The 18,438-nt window shown below is 38.6% G+C and overlaps 1 protein-coding gene across 3 annotated transcripts in view; it reads right to left on the bottom strand.

The window, feature by feature from the left end:
• SNX9 (sorting nexin 9) overlaps positions 1 to 18,438 on the bottom strand; it is a 61,696-nt gene that overhangs the window by 19,704 nt on the left and 23,554 nt on the right. For 2 of the 3 annotated variants that reach the window (XM_036380682.2, XM_036380684.2), the window contains exons 5-9: positions 6,040 to 6,223; positions 5,117 to 5,270; positions 3,671 to 3,755; positions 2,831 to 2,956; positions 2,427 to 2,544 (exon numbers count right to left, since the gene is read on the bottom strand). In XM_036380682.2, coding sequence (XP_036236575.1) covers positions 2,427 to 2,544; positions 2,831 to 2,956; positions 3,671 to 3,755; positions 5,117 to 5,270; positions 6,040 to 6,223 — 667 coding nt within the window. The remainder of the gene's footprint in view (positions 1 to 2,426; positions 2,545 to 2,830; positions 2,957 to 3,670; positions 3,756 to 5,116; positions 5,271 to 6,039; positions 6,224 to 18,438) is intronic. The other variant, XM_036380683.2, reaches the window with a different exon arrangement.

The following is an 18,438-nucleotide window of genomic DNA, read 5'->3' on the forward strand; positions in this document are numbered from 1 at the left end:
AACTCATAAAAAAATGGCCCATTATGCTAACAAACAAAAAGAACCTTAATTGATTGATTTTAAATATTGATTACTGATCAAGAGTTCTGATCCTTTTTAAGATAGCCACAAAATATTAAAAAAACCTGATACCCACCCACAATTCAACTACATTTTAAAAAAACCCCAAAAAACTAACAAGCTTTTGGACAGAAAAACTAGGTATTCAGATGACCCAAGAGAAAAGCCAGGTAAAGGCTTGGAATGAAGGTATTCTTCTGGTACAGTTTAGTAAAGTCTTGGTCAATATGAGGTTCAAAACCATTGAAGAAAAAAGAACTACAATCCAAGCTGCCATGTGCAAGCTAACAAAGCACTGAAATTAAATAGCTCAAAAAACATTTAAATTGGATTGCTCAAAAATATCTGAAATTGTTCAAACACAAATCACAGATTTAAAAAGCAGTGCCTCCTTTAAGCATACTTCCATATAGGTATACTGTGGAAAAAAAAATCAAAAAATATTAAAAAATCATATGCATTAACCGGTTAGAACATATACATACATGTAAGACTAACTGATTTTTTTGGTACTTAAGATATTTTTAATACAAGCTAAATAAGTAACCATTTTTTCTTAAACTAGTAATGCATCATCACTGCGTATTCATAAGAACCTTTTTGTATAAGTAGAAACTGTCTTCTTGAGATAATCCTTTCTAATTTTAAAAAAGTGCATGACATCAGACTTCTAAAGCATACAGGGACAGGGGATTCGTAAGAAAAGAGAGATTCCTCCAGCACCCAACTCCTCAGATTTCCACAGCAGTGCAGATTACAAGCCTTGAACGCATGTACTGTTTGAATATAATTCTACTGCATAGTTACTATGGCAGCAGATTACAAAATTGAGGTTTTTGTGGTTTAGGTTTTGTTTTTTTTGCAAATATGGAAACTAGCAAGACTAGCAGGTAAATAACAGAACTGATGAAAAATGAACTTGGTGTATGTATCTTTTTCTGCAAATTGGCAAAAAAAAAAAATCAAACACTGTGGAAGAGACATTCTATACCCTTCGGTAATCCTTTGCTTAATTTTTAATCTATACAGAAATCTCCACAGCATTCCTGCAAGGAGTGCAGAACACCAGAACAGCAGCAGCTGCAAGTTACATGCTGATCATTAAGCATATCATCACCAGGTTATCATTAAAACCAGGCTCCTGACAAAGTCAGTCGGGAGTCTTGCTCTCTCGAGAAAAATTGACAGAAATGCTTTTGTAGACAGTGTTCAGAAAGAAGCCTCCTAAACATAGTGAAAGATAAGCACCCTTTTTCCAGTTTCTTCATGTTTCAGAAAGAGAGACACACTTTTTTTTTTTTAATTTTTTTTTTGCATGGTGCAAGGTATTCTCTCCTACAGATTCCAGAAGACAGAAATTCACGAGCAATGGATTTTGCCAAGGAGTGATGCCAGACTCTTGGGTCTTTTAAGATACAGTTACAATGAAATCTAGGGACCCCATCATGTCTTCTGGTTTCTTGTTAACAGACATGCACACGTTTAATAGAAATGCTGGTCAATTCTAAACACGAGGCTAAGGGGAAGAAGTCACTTCCTCACTTTTCAGTTTCCTCGGCATTTATCCCAGCAACTTCATCAATGCTCAGCTTTCTTCAAACACAGCAGAGCTGCTGCATTTTGAGTGATGCCCACAGCCACGTGGTTGGCAACATGCCGATGCTTATATCTCTGGTTTTGGCTGTTTATCTTAAATGCTGTATAAGTTTACCAGAAAACATACAAGTGGAAATGGGCTAAAGTAATACATTTTCCTGCTATACAGGTGTCCATTCTTTCCTTCACATGCACTTTAGCACACACTTGTAGAAAGGAAGCCAGAGACTACTGAAAATGCATAGGCATTGTTGCATAGGCATTCTGTTGCAATGACCAAACTCAGGTGCATTTAAAGGACCCAAGCCCACTTTTCTTGAATTCAGAACAAAAGATTTCCACAAGCTTCACGGTTTGGTCAAGCTGAACTGACATCAAACCAGAGCAGAACACTATATGAATGAAAGACGCTTTCTAAATCAAGTGTGAAATCAAGCAAGAGGAGAAACAGCTGCAACATTTCACTTGGAAGCAAAAAATCCCCATCCCAACCAGTCAGAGGATGCTCCCTTTCCTCTGGGAACTGTGTCAAAGCTCCTACAACATAAAATATGTACAATCAAATGCAAAAGTGATTCTCCTAGTATTGATCTGTTATTATCAATCAGTCATAACAACTCATCATAAGGTTTGAGTGGAGAAAGGTAGGGGTTTCTTTGATACCTTATTTAAAAATAATGGGAAAAAAAACCAGTAAGAAATAACTGAACCTTATAAAAATCTGATTTCCTTATTTCCCATTCCATGAATTCAGAACTGGGAATAATTACCTGTTACTTGCTTGTCTGGAAGAGAAGGGATTGGAATGGCTAATCCAAATTTAACCAGGAGCCGCTCATACAGCCAGTCAAAGTGCTTGTATCTGTGGTTGACAGACCGATTAGTGTTCTGGAAGAGAAACACAACTCTGAACTTGGACAGGCAGCTACACACAGTCACATGAAACAAGCATGACCAGAATGGTAAACACATGGAATGTAAATAAAATTTATGAATTAGAGCCTTAATACAGAAGAACTTGAAATTCTAGAAGAAAGCAAATCCTTGGGGTAAAAAAATATGACAACTACCACTTACTCACTTACTCTTAAAATGCCCTTACCAAGTCACACAATTTCTATTTCTATATGACACATATTTGTGAGACAAAAGATCCTGTTTCAGATACACTTACAGTGCAGGTCAGCTGATACTCAATGTAGCTCTTGAGACCATACATTTTAGAACCTTTCTTGGGATCTGCCACCACACAGTCAAATGTAGAGGTAGGATATACCCACATTGGGCCATAATCACCAATCTGTAAGAAATTGCAAATACTATCTTTTAATACATCATGTTGCACAAGCTAAAAACAAGGAGATAAATATCTTCTCTCTTCACTTGAGAGCTTCCATTGATTTCAGTGAGAGGCTGAGAGTCTGGAAACAGAGAGGCTTCTTGCAATCAGGGACAAAAGACTGCAGCTGACTTTATCTTGTGTATTTTACAGTTTTTCACAAATAACAAAGGAATGGCGAATTCTAGGACTATTTCAACCACATTTTGCTAGAACAGCATATAGACAGAAGAGTTTGGTTTTCAGATCAGAAAGTGACCTGACCATCAGGACTGAGCATTGTAAACCTCTACAAATGTAGCTCTTACATGTAACTATCTAGATAATGAATAGACAATGTAACGCATTTGCTCTGCATCCCAATCCCAAAAAGGCAGATATTCATCACAAGTATGCAGATAAAGCATGAGGAAAAAAGTACTGAAAAGAATAATCATCATCACACCTATGATTTTTATTATGGCAGTTCTATTTCTAATTATGTGTTCATTATCAGTTTCTTCTGACCCAAACATATATAGCAACCTTGAGGATGAAAGTTCAGTAAAGAAAACAGGGAAAGGTGAGGAGGATTATAAAACCCAACCAACCAACAAAACCCAGCCAACCAAGAAAATGAAAACCAAAAGAACCTGTACCACCCACACAGAAAAATTATACACAACCCCAGCTTACAATTATGGGAATTTTTTCTTTGGGTTTTGCTAGCTGCTTTGCCAATAGATACTGTTCCATTCCAGGTTTTGCAAATCCAGGAAACCTAGCAATAAAATGAGGTGATTAGTTAATTCTCCTTTCTTTGACATATGCAGAACTACCTGCCATTACAGGAAAAAAACCCTAAATATTTCTCAAGTATAGAAAAAAGTTTACGTGAATTACTGTAACAATTTTGTGTGTATCCTGTGTGTCTGTGTGTGTAATAGGCCCCTTCTTGCAGAGCAAAGTTGTTATTCCTGCTCTGCTGACCATCATACCAAACATAACAGGACGTCACAAAGTATCATCTATCACTCCTCTGCAGCCTCACCCTCTCAGGAAACACCACACACAGACAGATGCTCATGCACCTGAGATTTCAAATTACAAGAATTCAATCATCTGAAAGAATCATAACAAAAGATCGACCAAGAGCTTCTAAAAATGAGTTATCTTAAATAATTTATCCACCAATTAAAAGGAAGCCAAACAATCACTATAATATTCTAAAAGTCTTACAAAATGTCTTATAAAAAGTAAATGGTGGTCCTCTTTCTAATTAGGAAGATAATTAGCCCTTGCAGTACTGCCGAACTGCTTGCAGAAGTATGAGCAGTAAAGCAGGACTTACTCCATGGACAAAAAAATCTCTTATAAAAGGTATTTTTCTGAGTTTACAACAAGTAAACAATGATGTACAGGTACTCATGCAACACTGGACATAAAACCCCACTGATGAACAAAATTAACTAGTCATGCAGAGACTGTTGATTTTAGTTAGATACCCAAGGAACCATTATTCTACAATCTTTTTCCATTCTGCTTTCATCTATTCAGAGATTACCACACACTAGCTCTCAGAGTAACAGCAGCTTTAGAACAAACAAATATTAAGCTACAACATGAGACAATGCTAGTATAACCCTGAAAAAGCTTGATGCTACTGTAGAATTTTTATCTATAAAATCAAACTTTCTGTGGCTCAAGAATCAACTTGGAAGATGCACAAACACAATAGAACAGAACTTTTCCCCACCAGGAACTAAGATTGCTCAAGAACTCTGGGGCAGGATCTCTGATCAGCTTCTACTGTATGAACAAGTCATCCACCACCTTCGACTTTCATTAAGAACAAACTGTCAAACACAGTTAAATTTCAAAGACTTGAAGCTCAGGCATTGTGAAAGTGTCATCTGCCTGTATGACCCCTTCAAAAATTACAGAGCTTTGTCATGTACTTTCAAGCTTTCAGGGATCTGTGTCCACTGCTTGCTTAAGGAATATGGTGAACTACAAATCCACCTTCTCTTCTGCCCCAAAACTGTAATTTACATTGCTTATTTCAAGGATGTTGAATTTACACATCTTGACAAATTCCAATTCTCTTCAATATATACACATTTCCCCTGTATTTTCCATTACTTGTTAAGTGGTAACTTCATAGCAGCTGCACGAGAATTTCCACGCTGGACCCCCCCAGCCTCTGATGCCTCAGTCTCCTTGTAACCAAGGTAAGATGGTGAAGTTGATTTTGGGTCATCCCAGTCATCATCCCAATCATCGTCATCAGCAGCTGCTGAAGTACAGGAGGGATCAGGGGACAGGGAAAGGAGAAAGTTACATAGTTTCTCTTCAAAAGCAGAAGCACGTACTTCAGCACTCACATACAAATAATCAACGAGGTAAATATATGAAAATGTCTTTCAGCCTTCTATTTTGCTATTCCTCCTCAATTAGCACTATCTCCATCAAATACAACCTGCAAAGCAGTGCACTAAAAATCCACTGAGGAAGAAGAAAATAAAGAAAAAAAAATAAAGAAGAGATGATGGTGTGTTAAGATGAACTCAATTGTGTTCCATATTCATAGACTCCAAGTTAGCATTCCTCAGTTATGGGTTCTCCCCTTAATTTAGACTGTTACTACAAAAGGTAGAGAAGCCTTCTGAAAAGCTAGTCACTTCTTAAAATTAAAGATTTAAGAGACTATTCCTTCAAAGGCCTGAGAGCACAAATTCAAGGGAGTTTAAAAGTTCGTTATGCAAGCTGAACAACATGCCTGAGAATAGATCATGTACGTACAAGACTTTGGTTTGTCAGATTTCCATAAGAGTTTGAGGTGTTTGTTACTGTGGAACCAATTTTTTTTAATTATTTAATTTTTTTAAACCCCTACTAATTTAGTGTCCAGCTTACCCACATGGCAATGTGCTATTAGGAAACTGGATTGGTTTTGTTTTTTTAAATAAACCATGGTCTATAGTTATGAAAAATTAAATAATTCTTACCTCTACTGTCCACCTACCCTAATTTATTACGGGAAAAAAAGAGCATTATTAGCACACCTGGTCCTTGATATGCCTGTGGATGACCAAATGCTGCTGCTGCCTCCCAGTTATTTGAAGCACTGCTCCTCTGGCCAGGTGCACTTTCAGGTTTCGCTGCCCAGCTGTCAACAGCATTTCCATTATCCCAGTTCCCAGACTTCCCAACGTTCCAGCTGGACCAAGGATCATTGGCAAGGCTTGCCTACATTGTATGAAGACAAAAGTAAAGAAGAATTGCTGAAGAAATGACCAACAACCACATACTTTCCTCATGAAGTCTTTCACCTCCTGTTGGTAGGCTGAGTTTGCATTCAGCACTTCACTTGGATTTAGAAGCAGCTGCCAAATCTTGCATTTCCAGCTACACAACTCTTGCATGCAGCAAGCACTGGGAAGAACTGCTCAGCTTTCCAGCAATGTGACACCAATACATACTAATAAGAGTGCTTCTCCTCAGGGTAACTAAATTATTTGTTGCAACAGTATTAGGAAGCAATCTCAGCCATGGTAATTATTTTACACTGACACCTTAATAAGTATGGTACTTGTGAACTATTAATTACCTAAAGCCATGGGCTAATTAGCACATTTAAAACCAGAACTCAGAAGTCAAGAATTAGGTTTTTGTAAATACTTATTTTATCAAACTTAGATTAGTGGCTTTACTAAAAGCAAATAATAAATTGCCCATCCACACCATCACTACTGGTGTGGCAGTTAGGGAGTTAAAGCCTAACCTGATGAGCTTCCCTGTCAGAGCTTAACTCATTCACAGTGAAGATGGGGGAAGAAAACAGACATCTGCCAGGGAACAGTCTGGTATCTCCCTGCAGACCTACTCTCTCAGCATAAGCTTGTGGTGAAGGCACTCACACACCCCCTTCTGCCAATGCTGTTGTGGAGGTGGAAACCTCAGCGAAGGAGTGCAGAGCAGACATGCTAAGTGCTGCATTTGGCAAGTTCATCTTGGCTTAATAGCTTAGCATCCTGCTCAGCTCCTTGATTTTAACAGTACACTTTGAAAAAGCATTGACTAGTTAAGTGTAGTCTACTCCAGACACTTAGTGCAGAGACTTGCCGGCAGAAAGAAAAACTGCACACATATCGAAACCCACACACCCAAAGTGTAGGAGGAAGAAAGAGAAGAGGAAGGAAAGCAAACAAAGCTGAGAAGGCTTGTTTAGTTCAGCAGAGGGAGAAACTGAGTTTTGTAAAAAGAAGTCTCAAATCCTACTGATGCTAGTTCATTATTTTTACCATGAAGAAGCATATAAAAGAAAAAGTGCCTTATATAAATTAATTACTATTAGACTACAACATTTACATGTATCTTAGAACATTTGCCAATACAGGAAATTTAATAAAACTCCCACTAAAAATTAAATTATTATCTGCAAAAATGTTGCATAAGTGTCTTACACAAAAAAGATACAGCTACTCCACATCCCAATTTTTTCCACTAAATATTCTTTCATCTCATTTTAACTTTGATATTCTACTTAGGAATAAGAAGTCTCCCTTCAGTTTTTCCTTAAATAAAGTCATCTGACAGTCAGATTTCATAGACAGTATCAAATCATAAAGACTCAAAAATTATGTTATTACATAACACCTTTATATATTTAGGTTCACAACTCCTTACAGGATGTGGAAATTAAGACCAAGCCCCCAAGCTGGGGAGAAAAATCACCATTCACAAGACTCACAAGCATCAGTAGGTCTCTAGGAATTGAGAGAGAGAGACAGATTATGTGGAAAGCTTCTATAGTGATAGCTTGGGAATTTTTTTTTTTTTTTTGAGAATGAAACTGATGCAAGAACATTATTCCCTGAGGGAGCAACACTCTTGGATAGCTGATACCCAGTGCTACTTCGAGCAAATTACAAAGATAGGAAGAGAGCAGACTGGTGTAAGCTATCTTCCTATTTCAAAGAGAAATAACCACATGTGGCATTAGCCAGAGCTCATTCCTGGCTAAATGAAAACACACAGGGCTGGGGCCCAACCACATGGAAAAGCATGCTTGATTCTAACATAACTTGGAGCACCTAGAAAAGACTAGTCTGCATAATATTAATGCGCCAATACTTCTGCAATATATGTTTTGCTGATCACTAGCAAATGAAAGTCCAGAAGTGGCATGATCACCAAAAGACTGAGTAAAGTTTTCCTCTTTTCTGTAGTAGTTCATATGAAATCTGGTACATGAGTAAATGGTAAAGAAACCTTAAAATCTGCTGCAAAAAAAGAGGAGGGCAATAATATTGACACTACTAAAGAATGACTGTCAAGAGCAATCATCACATTCACAGACAAATGCTGATATACACAGATGCTGTACAGCAAAGGGAAATGTATTACTTAAATTGTGCTCCCAGATGTCTTATCTCCATGTACCTAGGTGGAAGCACTCTTCAAATCAGAACAATTTACTTCTAAAGTGTCCAAGAAAGCTGTGGGGTAAGCTCTTACCCCTAGGTGTATCACCTATAGGCTATAAAAGGGGTGGAATATACTATTCTCCCCTCTGTTCCTTTCAGCCAAAGGATCTCCATTTCTTCTGAAGCACTGGGGAAGAGAGTAATAGATGGCTTAGGAACCTATAGATCACAACTTTCAAGGAGCACTTACAGGACCCTCTTCAACTTTCTTGAAATGTTTTCCTACATGCACACATACTGTGGACACTCCTAAGTGGCAGTCAACAATCAGAAAACATGGAGAAGGGCTCAGGAATCAGGCCTGCCATCCTCAAGGTCTTGGAGCATCATGGAGGACCAACTAAAGACACAGCAATTATTAAAAAGGTCATCTCAGCCCCAGTGAGCAGTTCTGTACATTTCAGCCACTGACAATCTTCATACAAGAAACCATTTGTGTGGCCTAGCCCTGGCTGAATAAACCCTAATTAAACCTCAAGTATTTTGCATCAAGCCACGTTCTTACAGCTTTAGTTTTCCACAACTGAAATTGATAATCCCCTGGTATTTCCTTAGTGAAGAAAGGTGAAGAGCCCTTGCAACAAGCTGATATTTAGTCAATATAATTTGATACAGCACACCTAATATCCAAGTATTCAAGCCTTCTCAAATGTACACAAAAAGAATTGCCACACCCCACAACTAAGAAATTGATCAGCCTTCAAATTAAACATTGCAACTCCTTGCTCCCCAAGGTACATCAGCCATAGCACATTTTCCAAAGACTGATCAGGAGAGCAGAGCTCAGCCCATGGGTGATTCAAACAAGAGAGATTAAATTTAAGGATAAACTGAGATTAAATTTAAGGATAAACTCCTAAAAGGCAGCTGATTCACCCTTATGTAGACTATTAGGTACTTGCTCACTCCTACTGTCCTAGGAGTAAAAACAAGACAAAAGGGCTGTGTTGGGAACTGACAACAGAGGGAACTATTGCTGAATGTTCTAAGAGGATTCCACTAAGGGCAGATTCAAGCTCACTACAGGAACAGATCACTACTGGTGGGGCCTGGAGGATGGAAGAGAAGCCTAGTATGTTTTTAAAGATCTAATAATAGTTGAATGAGAAAAAATTCCACCACAACAGAAAAATCCTCAGCTTGGAAGCAGAATGTCAGTATCTTTACCAAAAGAATAATGAATTAAATAGGAGAAGTGACATATTTGCTCTTTTCCAGAGAATTCAAAGCTATTGTAAAGACAGTAAAGCTAAGATGAGGCACTGAGGTATCTCTCTGTCCTGGCTAAAAATCTTTATTTGCTCTCCTGGCCAACTAATTTGTTTCTGGCAGACTCGTTCCTCATATTAATGCATGCCCCTGATGGACAAATAGGTCCACTCTACTGCTGAAGGACAAAAGCCAAAACAAATACAATGTTCAGATGGTAAAACTAATTTAGGTACCCAGAAAGACCTAGGTGAAGTGTGCCATCAAAAATAATGACCTCCAACTGTAAGAAATACATCTTGAAATCTACTCAGAGACAGAAGCCATGCTGAAGCAGTGAGTAGCAAAAGTAAGCCTGATCAGATCAAGGGAAGTTCAGGACAGCCAAAGCTGAAATGAGAAGTGTTATGCTCTTGAAGAGGGGTTTAAAAGAGACAGACAGCACAGAGCAATGGCAGAAAACACAAGAAAAGTCAAGGTGACTCAGCTCAATAGCTCACAGGAATGAACATACCTCTCCAGTTTTATAGCTGCCTTAGTTACCTGCATGGAAACAAAGCCTTAAGCATACTCAGACATTACACTAAACTTCTTTGGATAACAGTCTCTGATAGACACATTTAAAAAAAACCCAAACAACTGAGTATATAGACAGACACCTTAAAAATCAAGTGTTTTTCTCCATGAAGAAAGATGAAGGGCTAAAAGCCTATTCTGCAGCAATCACAGAACTGCATTCACTGTGCTGTTTAATACAGAACAAGTGTGCACATTAGCAGATAACTGAAGCAGCTGCCATACCCACAATATTTTATGGCTAAGCTTTCTTCTTGGTAGATAATTACATTAGCATTGTGGTACAGGGCATTTCTTCCACTTCTGAAGGAAGGCTCTCTTTTCTATAGTACAACATAAACATCTTAAAGAAATCCTCTAGGAAAAGCAGAAGTGGAGATGGGCTGGATTTTAAAGAATAACCAACTTTATGGACTTAGATACTAGAATGTTCCCTCAGATAAATACTTGACAGCAACATGACCTCCGGAAGCAGCTGCCAAGGAAGCTGTAGTAATGCTGTTCTAGGAACCCATCTGTCTTTCAGCCACTCCTGTCTTCTCACTTCCTTCCTGAGGAAACAATCATCCAACACCTCCACTACCAACCCCACTGCCCCCTTCAAAACTCTGCACAAGAGCTGGGCTTTGCCAGCCCACAAACAACCCAAAGCCAGACACAACTACTGGACACTCCCTGTTTTCAGCAGGAAATAAATTTAAACTACCAGTGGACAAACTGAGATAGTAGCATGAGCAGAGCAGTTAGTCTTTTGTTCTTTTCCTGTTTCAAATTCCATTTCCTTACCTATAAGGTTATTCACAGCCAAACTGGACTAGGGGCTGCATTGCCTGTGCACAGTGCAGACACAGAATTTCCATCTATCATCTCCTGATACAGCACAAAAAAATCCATCTTTGAAGTATGGAATGGTGTTTTAGAAAGATACATAATTTAGACTTGAGTAAAGAATACTGAGTGATAGGATGAGGGGAGGGAAAACACGTCTATTGTCACCCTGACTGCTTCAGGGAAATTTTTTTTTTAATTAAAGTTTGCTTAATTTCAAATTTCAGACACTAAAAATTCTATATAATTTATTCAATGGAGTTCTCTCAGGTTTCTCTTTTTGTTACTCACACCTGCATATGTAAATGACAATCAAGTCACTTCTTTATATCCTTGTCTTCTCTTAAGCTGATTTCAATTCTTAATGGTTTTTTATTGAAACACAGATGAGAAATTTGAGACAGTTTTCTAAGTAGCAATCACAGCAATGCCAGAAAGAGAAGAAAGACTCCCTGTTCCTCTTTGATGTCGACTTGTGTCATCTAGACATCCCAGGATCCAGCTACAGAGATTAAACAAGGTTTTAGCCTTCCTTTTTGGGAAAACACTCTATTTTTGTTTGGAAACAGAGAAAGGGGTATCCCTAGTTGTCTTTTTTTTTTTTTTTTGAGGAATTTAAGAGTGTTACTGCCTATTTTCAGTTTATCACTTTCAATTACAAATGCCCATGATTCTACTTTAAAAGAAGTGCTCAGTGAGAAAAAAACCCCAAACCAAAAACACCACAAAAAACAAACGAACAAACAAAAAAAAACTTGGGAAGGAAACAACATATTGCAGTAAGCCCCCTGCTGTGGTGCAGGGGAATGTGCAACACGTGTGTGCCACATGGCACTGTAAGTTTGCAGGTTAGCTGAAATGCTAACAATCCCAGGCATCAGTACAGGCTGGGACTGACCTGCTGGGAAGCAGCTCTGCAGAGAAGGACCTGGAGGTCCTTGAGCATGTCCATGAGCCAGCAGTGTGTCCTGGTGGCCAAGAAGGCCAATTGCACCCTGGGTGCATTAGAAAGAGCATTGCCAGCAGATTGAGGGAGGTGATCCTGCCCCTCTGCTCAGCCCTGGTGAGGCCTCATCTGGAGAGCTGTGCCCAGTTCTGGGCTCCTCAGCAAAAGAGAGACATGGAGCCCTTGGAGCAGATCCAAAGGAGGGCTACAAAGCTGATTAAGGGACTGGAGCACCTCTCTTATGAGGAAAGGCTGAGGGAGCTTGGCCTGTTCAGCCTTGAGAAGAGATGACTGAGGGGACCTCATCAATGTCTATGAGTATCTGAAGGGAGGGTGCCAAGAGGATGGGTCCAGGCTCAGTTCAGTGGTGCCCAGCAACAGGACAAGGGGCAGTGAGCAGAAACTGATGCACAGGAAGTTCCACCTTAGCAGAAGGAAGAATTTCTTTACTGTGTGAGTGACTGTGCACTGGGAACAGGTTGCCCAGAGAGGTTGTGGAGTTCTCCTCACTGGAGATAGCCAACAACCATCTGGACACAGTTCTACACCATGTGCTCTAGGATGACCCTGCTTCAGTTGGGAGGTCAAACCAGACCCACTGTGGTCCCTTCCAGCCTGACCCATTCTGCAATTCTGTGAATCATACAAGGAAAAAAAGTATACCAACACTGTAAATTGTGGAAAACTCTTTCAAGAGTAATATTTTGCCTGAGGGTATGGGTGCAGATGAAGGCGACGAGTGATCACAGTATTACACCAGTTTAACAACTTCCTGCCTAAACCTTTGCATTCCACTGGATCATCCACAAAAAAACTCAACACAACTCTATAATTGGAATTGATAAAATCACAGTCATATGTTGATGGTTATTTTTTAATATGTAAATGTGATTCAATTCAAAACAAGCAAGCCACTATTTTCAGTACTGTAGAGAAGCCATTGCCTTGTACTTTGCTTAAATGAAAGTTGGTCACAAATTCCTGTTACCAGTCTGAATGCAGGTGGTGGAGGGGAAAGAGTTGCTCTCAAATCACATGCAGCAATAGAGGATTTTATAGTGTCATTATCTGTAACAGGAACTAGAAGTTACAACTGTAATTGTAACTCCCTTGGTGAACCTACCTGCATATTTTATATGATAATTTAGCATACTGGTTTAACAAGACAAACTGGACCTAGTCAAGTACAAGCGAGTTACATTTCCTGTGATGATACTTCTCCTTTACTACACACACAGATTCATCAGAGAACAGAAATGTTCTCTGTTACAGGAATTTAATAACATGCATGTCAGAATTTCCACATAAGTAGAATACTGCACTTTTAATAGAAGCACTGTATTTATTTTCTTTAATCTTAGCATTTATTGCTGCTCACAGCAATTCAGGGAGGGGGAGTGGGAGTTATGGTATGCAAATTTAACAATGATAATTTGCCTTTCCACCACTTCATTGCAAAAAGCCTGAAAGATATGAAGTAAAATTTTTGGAAAAACTTCCTTAGTGCTCTCCTTACACATGTTCAACAACTTATATCTACATACCAGGTAACTTGAGTTGCCTCAGCTCCTGGACATCAAACTAAGTGTTTTCACTAACTACTCATCCTGTCTATACGCCAAGTCCCACAGCTTTCAGAAGGGAAAGGATTCTGCATACATACGAATCCATTTATCTCACTTTGCTTCTGTGAGAGAAACTATCCCAACTGATTCCACTCTTACCGTTGGATAAAGCAATAAAAATATCAGAGGTTTCTGTTAAATGCTTCCTGACCTATCCATGAGGCCTTGCTGCTCTGCTGAAGACACAAAACATGTGGATTCTCTAGGGTCAACATGAATCAATGGAAAAATCTCTAATTCACAAAAATACTAACTCTCAGGATACTTATTTTATCCCAAACTAAGAAGAACTGTACAGTCATCTTCATCAAGAACTAGACTTAGCAGTGATTAGAGAATCAGTGTCGAGAAAAGGGAACAACTCTTCTACAAATGCAACAAAGAGTTTGGTACAAGAACTATTTTTGTATCTTAAATACAGAGAAGCCACATCTACAGCCCCTACGTCAATGAAGCTGTGATCCACTTCCACCCTGAAACAGAGAAGCAGTAACCCAATTTATTTTCATTTATACATTTCTAATACTAGCTTTCTATTCGGCAGAGAAGGGAAAAAAAAGAAAGAAAGCAAAAAGGCTACACTGAGCTCTAGAAGGAAGGGAGGAGAAACCATACAAACTAAAATGTACAGAATACTAAAATTTATAGCATTTCTATCCTCTGTTCAAGGCTGCAGGTTACACAGGCTGTAAACAGCTGGACTACATTTTGGCAAGTTGTACATACAGTCTACTTATGGACCACTCATGAAATTACTGTACAGAGAGTGTTTTAACTTCCCAACAAAAAGAACTAGCTTGTGCCAATATAGTTGTAACAAAATCAAAATAATTCAGATAAACACTATCATTAAAAGAGAGATGCTACTTGTTCACAACTTTTAAAGCATTTTAGGTTAGATAAATGAAAAAATACCACAAGCTGTGGTTCAGAATAGGGGAAGAGAGATCATTGCTGTTAAAACAGCAGTCTCTGAACCTGAAACACAAACCAAATAAATGCAAATACATCCTTAACTAGAGAAGCACTAATCTTGACCATCAGAAAAAACCCTAAACCAACCCAGCTGGAGGAGACAACTCAGAATGAATTTTACATTAATGATTGTATTTCCATACATACTTAAATTATGAAGGCTCCAAACGCCACCAAGATAACCTCTTCATCAACTGCAATAAGAAGCACTATCTAGAAGTGTGAAAGAGAATATCCTCTATTGCTACAGCCTCTGGAATAAACTCAGTATCAAAGAAATACTATAAGAGAAAAACACGTGATGCATTTTACACCAAAAATGATGATCTTTTTGTTCACTATTTGATAGGTTCACTTGGCTTAAACTGACAAAATTAATATTCATTCCAGTGCCATTATTATTCCAATACCAACAGAGTCTACAGGTAACTTACTTTAAGATATATATATATATATATATATATATATATATATATATATATGCAACTTTAACCAATAGAAATAGCATAAGTGCTGATATACTTACTCACTGGCTATTCCAAATGACAGACTGAAACTAGCACCTTGCATTGCCACTCAGAGGAACAGTGGATTGACAGAGAAGAAAGATTACTCATTCCCTCTGCTCTCTATATCTAAGAGGTACCAAGTCAAAACAGCATGAGACTTAGAAAAGCCAAGCCAAGCCTCCATCCTCAGCAACTAAGGCTTCCTTAAATTGTATTTTCATGAATAATTTTTTAAAGCTTTTCAGACATTAAAGCACAAATGTTACAGGCAGATGCAACATTAAATTCTCCTATCTGCTTATCTTCTTCTAAGTGTGTGAATAGTTACCTTGAGTCAAATTTTTCCCTCATTTTGTGTTTAATTAGCTTCATTGCTTCCCCTTTGCTTTCATGTCCCCAGCATCTTCTCAGATAGCTCTTTAAAAGAGCAGCTGCAAACTTTATCAAGGCAGCCATTGCTGGGACACTGCTGATGCAAGGAATGAGCTGGAGAGAGTGAACTGCCAAGGGTCAGGTAGAATTTTTCTCCTTAGGAATTATCTCTGTGCCCCTTTTCTACTGTCACTTTACATCTGTGGCAACCCCAGGCAGGGTACAATATCAAAGTGTTACTGTGGTTACTGAGTCTTTCTCACTGAAGAAAAGGAAGGAAAAGGAACTGCTTTTAATAATTGCTCTTTAATTACTTTTCAGGAGATTATTTGCTGAACAACAACAAAAACCTTCTTAGGAAAATAGACAAGAGAGCAGACAGGGATAGAAAATAGACAGGGAGCAGAACTGCGTTGGAGTCAATGATGCTTCCTTAACACCAAAAAATTATGGTTTCAAGAGTAGGAAACCAAAAGTCTCTTGTTTGACTGGAAAGCAGAAAGGGATGGGGGAAGGAGGAGAAGAGTTGCTATTTATCTTCCTGAGCAATGGTTATGCATGATGGGGCTCTGCTTTCCTGGAGGCAGCTGAACACCTGACTGCCCACGGGAAGCAGAGAATGAATGCTTTATTTTGCTTTGCCTGTATGTGAAGCTTTTGCTTTACCTACTATGCTCTATCTCCATCCAAGAGTTTACCCATGTTTATCCTTCTTGTTCTCTCCCCCACTCCTCTGAGGGGATAATAAGCTGCTGAGTGGCTTGAGCTGCCTACCAGGGTTAAATCACAACACTGTGGTTTAACTGGGCTCCTAAAAACAGAAAAGGAAAAAGCACCACACTCACATTTCAACTCAGCCAGATCTATTATTTTTAATAAAGCTTGGCACTGAAAGACTACACAACAACCTGGTTTGGGTTTTTTTACTTACTGTTAGAAGAATGGAAGGAATTCTAAGAATTAAAACATCTTCTGACTTACTGAATTGGGGAGTGGGGGCATTGTACAACCATGTGTATGTGAGAGTGACAATGTTTATACAAAGCAATTTCTTCAATACAACAGTAGTAAGAAAAAAATCCTGAATCATCCTGTTTATTTAGAACTGCTTTTATAAAGATTTCTTGTAATAAACTTGCCACCTCACCATGTTACTGCAAAATATAATAGATACCATCATATATAAGCATTTAGGAATATTGCTACATAGCTTAGTCTACCAGACTAATCTATCTACAAACATTTTAATTCCCACTACAGTGCCACCTCCAGCATCCATTCCCTTTACACTGACACACAATTTATCATTTTTCTTAACTCTCCAGAGCCTGAAGTGAGTTTTGTTTAAGATTAAAAACTTTGTATATTGACCTAGTTGGTCATTAAAGCTTTGAACAGGCTGTGCATCTGAACTCAAGTCGAAATGCCTCAGCGAACTCATGTTGAAAAACATAAATGTTATTGCAACCAAATTCAGAGTAATACATCTAGGAAGAAGGGCCATACCCACAAAGTAGGAGATTGCAGTCTTATTGAAAGTGGCTCTTATTGAAAGAGACATGTCAGTTTGCAAGGGATGAGTGACTCAGCCTGACCTCCTGGTGCAGTATTACTGGAACCAATGCAATCCTTCTCTCTATCAGGTGTTTCTACACCAGTGCAGCAATGTCAAATCTGTCTGACACTGCGCGATCGATGCTCACAGGAGCAATGCACACACTTCACTGACACAAGATCAAAGTCACTGCAGAAGAAAGCTTGCTTTTCTTCTGAGAGCAAGAAAATAGGATCTTGCACCACACAGAGAGAATGAACGGACAAAATTTCTTAATTAAGGAAACAATTAGCCATAGAATTTTTGCAAAGAGAAAATGCCTGCACTAGAGAGCTCTCTGATCCGGGAGAAAGGCCTAACAGTCAAAAGTGGAAGCCAGAACTGCTTCCAGACTGCTTAGTATACAAATTAAAATCCCATTAGCAATAAGCCACTAGAAAAAACTACCAGATATATGCCAGAAGCTGCGGAAAGCAGTACTCAAATCAAGATCTACAATTTTCTAGAAATAGCAGTTACTAAACTCAGTTAAAGAAAAAAAAGACTTGAGAAAATGAAAATAACTTTTGACATAAAACCCTGATCACATAACAGAATGGTTCCTCCTAAGGAAAAAACCATGGAAACTGAAGACCTAAAGACACCAGCCTGATGAAGGCTTCCCCTGCGTCTTGCATGGCCTTGACTCCATCCAGGTGCACACTGTCCTCCTCCTTCCCCCCCTCCATGTCAGTAATAGAGTTTTACCATAATGCACTACAGTACAGTGGTCCCCCCAGCTATCTCACACAGCATTTGAAGGATAACTGAGAGGAACAGGACACTTCTAAGAGCAGGGCACTGATGCAGATGTGACAAGCTATTTTCATGAAGTTACCCCTTTCCAAAATCTATGAAAAACCTCGCAATCTGTATATATTGCAGGGACAGTACACTGTTGATCTTCTGTAAACTACAGTGTAAAGAGACCACATTTTCAAGCTTTTCACTGCTCTAGAAATGCAACTTCCAAAACTAGATTGCCAAAGTAATTCTCTATTATTTAGAATATAAGAGATTTTAACCTTTATTTTTTAACTTTATTTTAACCTTTCCCATTGCACAGACAAGACCTTTTTTCTTCTCTTCTCCAAGCACAAGCACAATGTGTTAAGCACAGAACAAGCTCTGACAGATACCTCTATTCCCATTCAAAATATTTGGTGTATTAGATTAGTAAGTAATTCTTCCTAGATCAAATTAAGTTATGTTTCTCCTCTGAGAAACAGTACTCTCTGATTTGGCAGCAAGTAGCTGCTGCAAATATCTCAAGCCTTCTCAGATGCAAAGTTTTGCTAGAAACACTACAGCAGGAAAAAAATGGGGCAAGAGTAACAGACA

This window comes from Molothrus ater, chromosome 3 (genome assembly GCF_012460135.2).
Source record: "Molothrus ater isolate BHLD 08-10-18 breed brown headed cowbird chromosome 3, BPBGC_Mater_1.1, whole genome shotgun sequence".
In the NCBI taxonomy this organism is placed as follows: Eukaryota; Metazoa; Chordata; class Aves; order Passeriformes; family Icteridae; genus Molothrus; species Molothrus ater.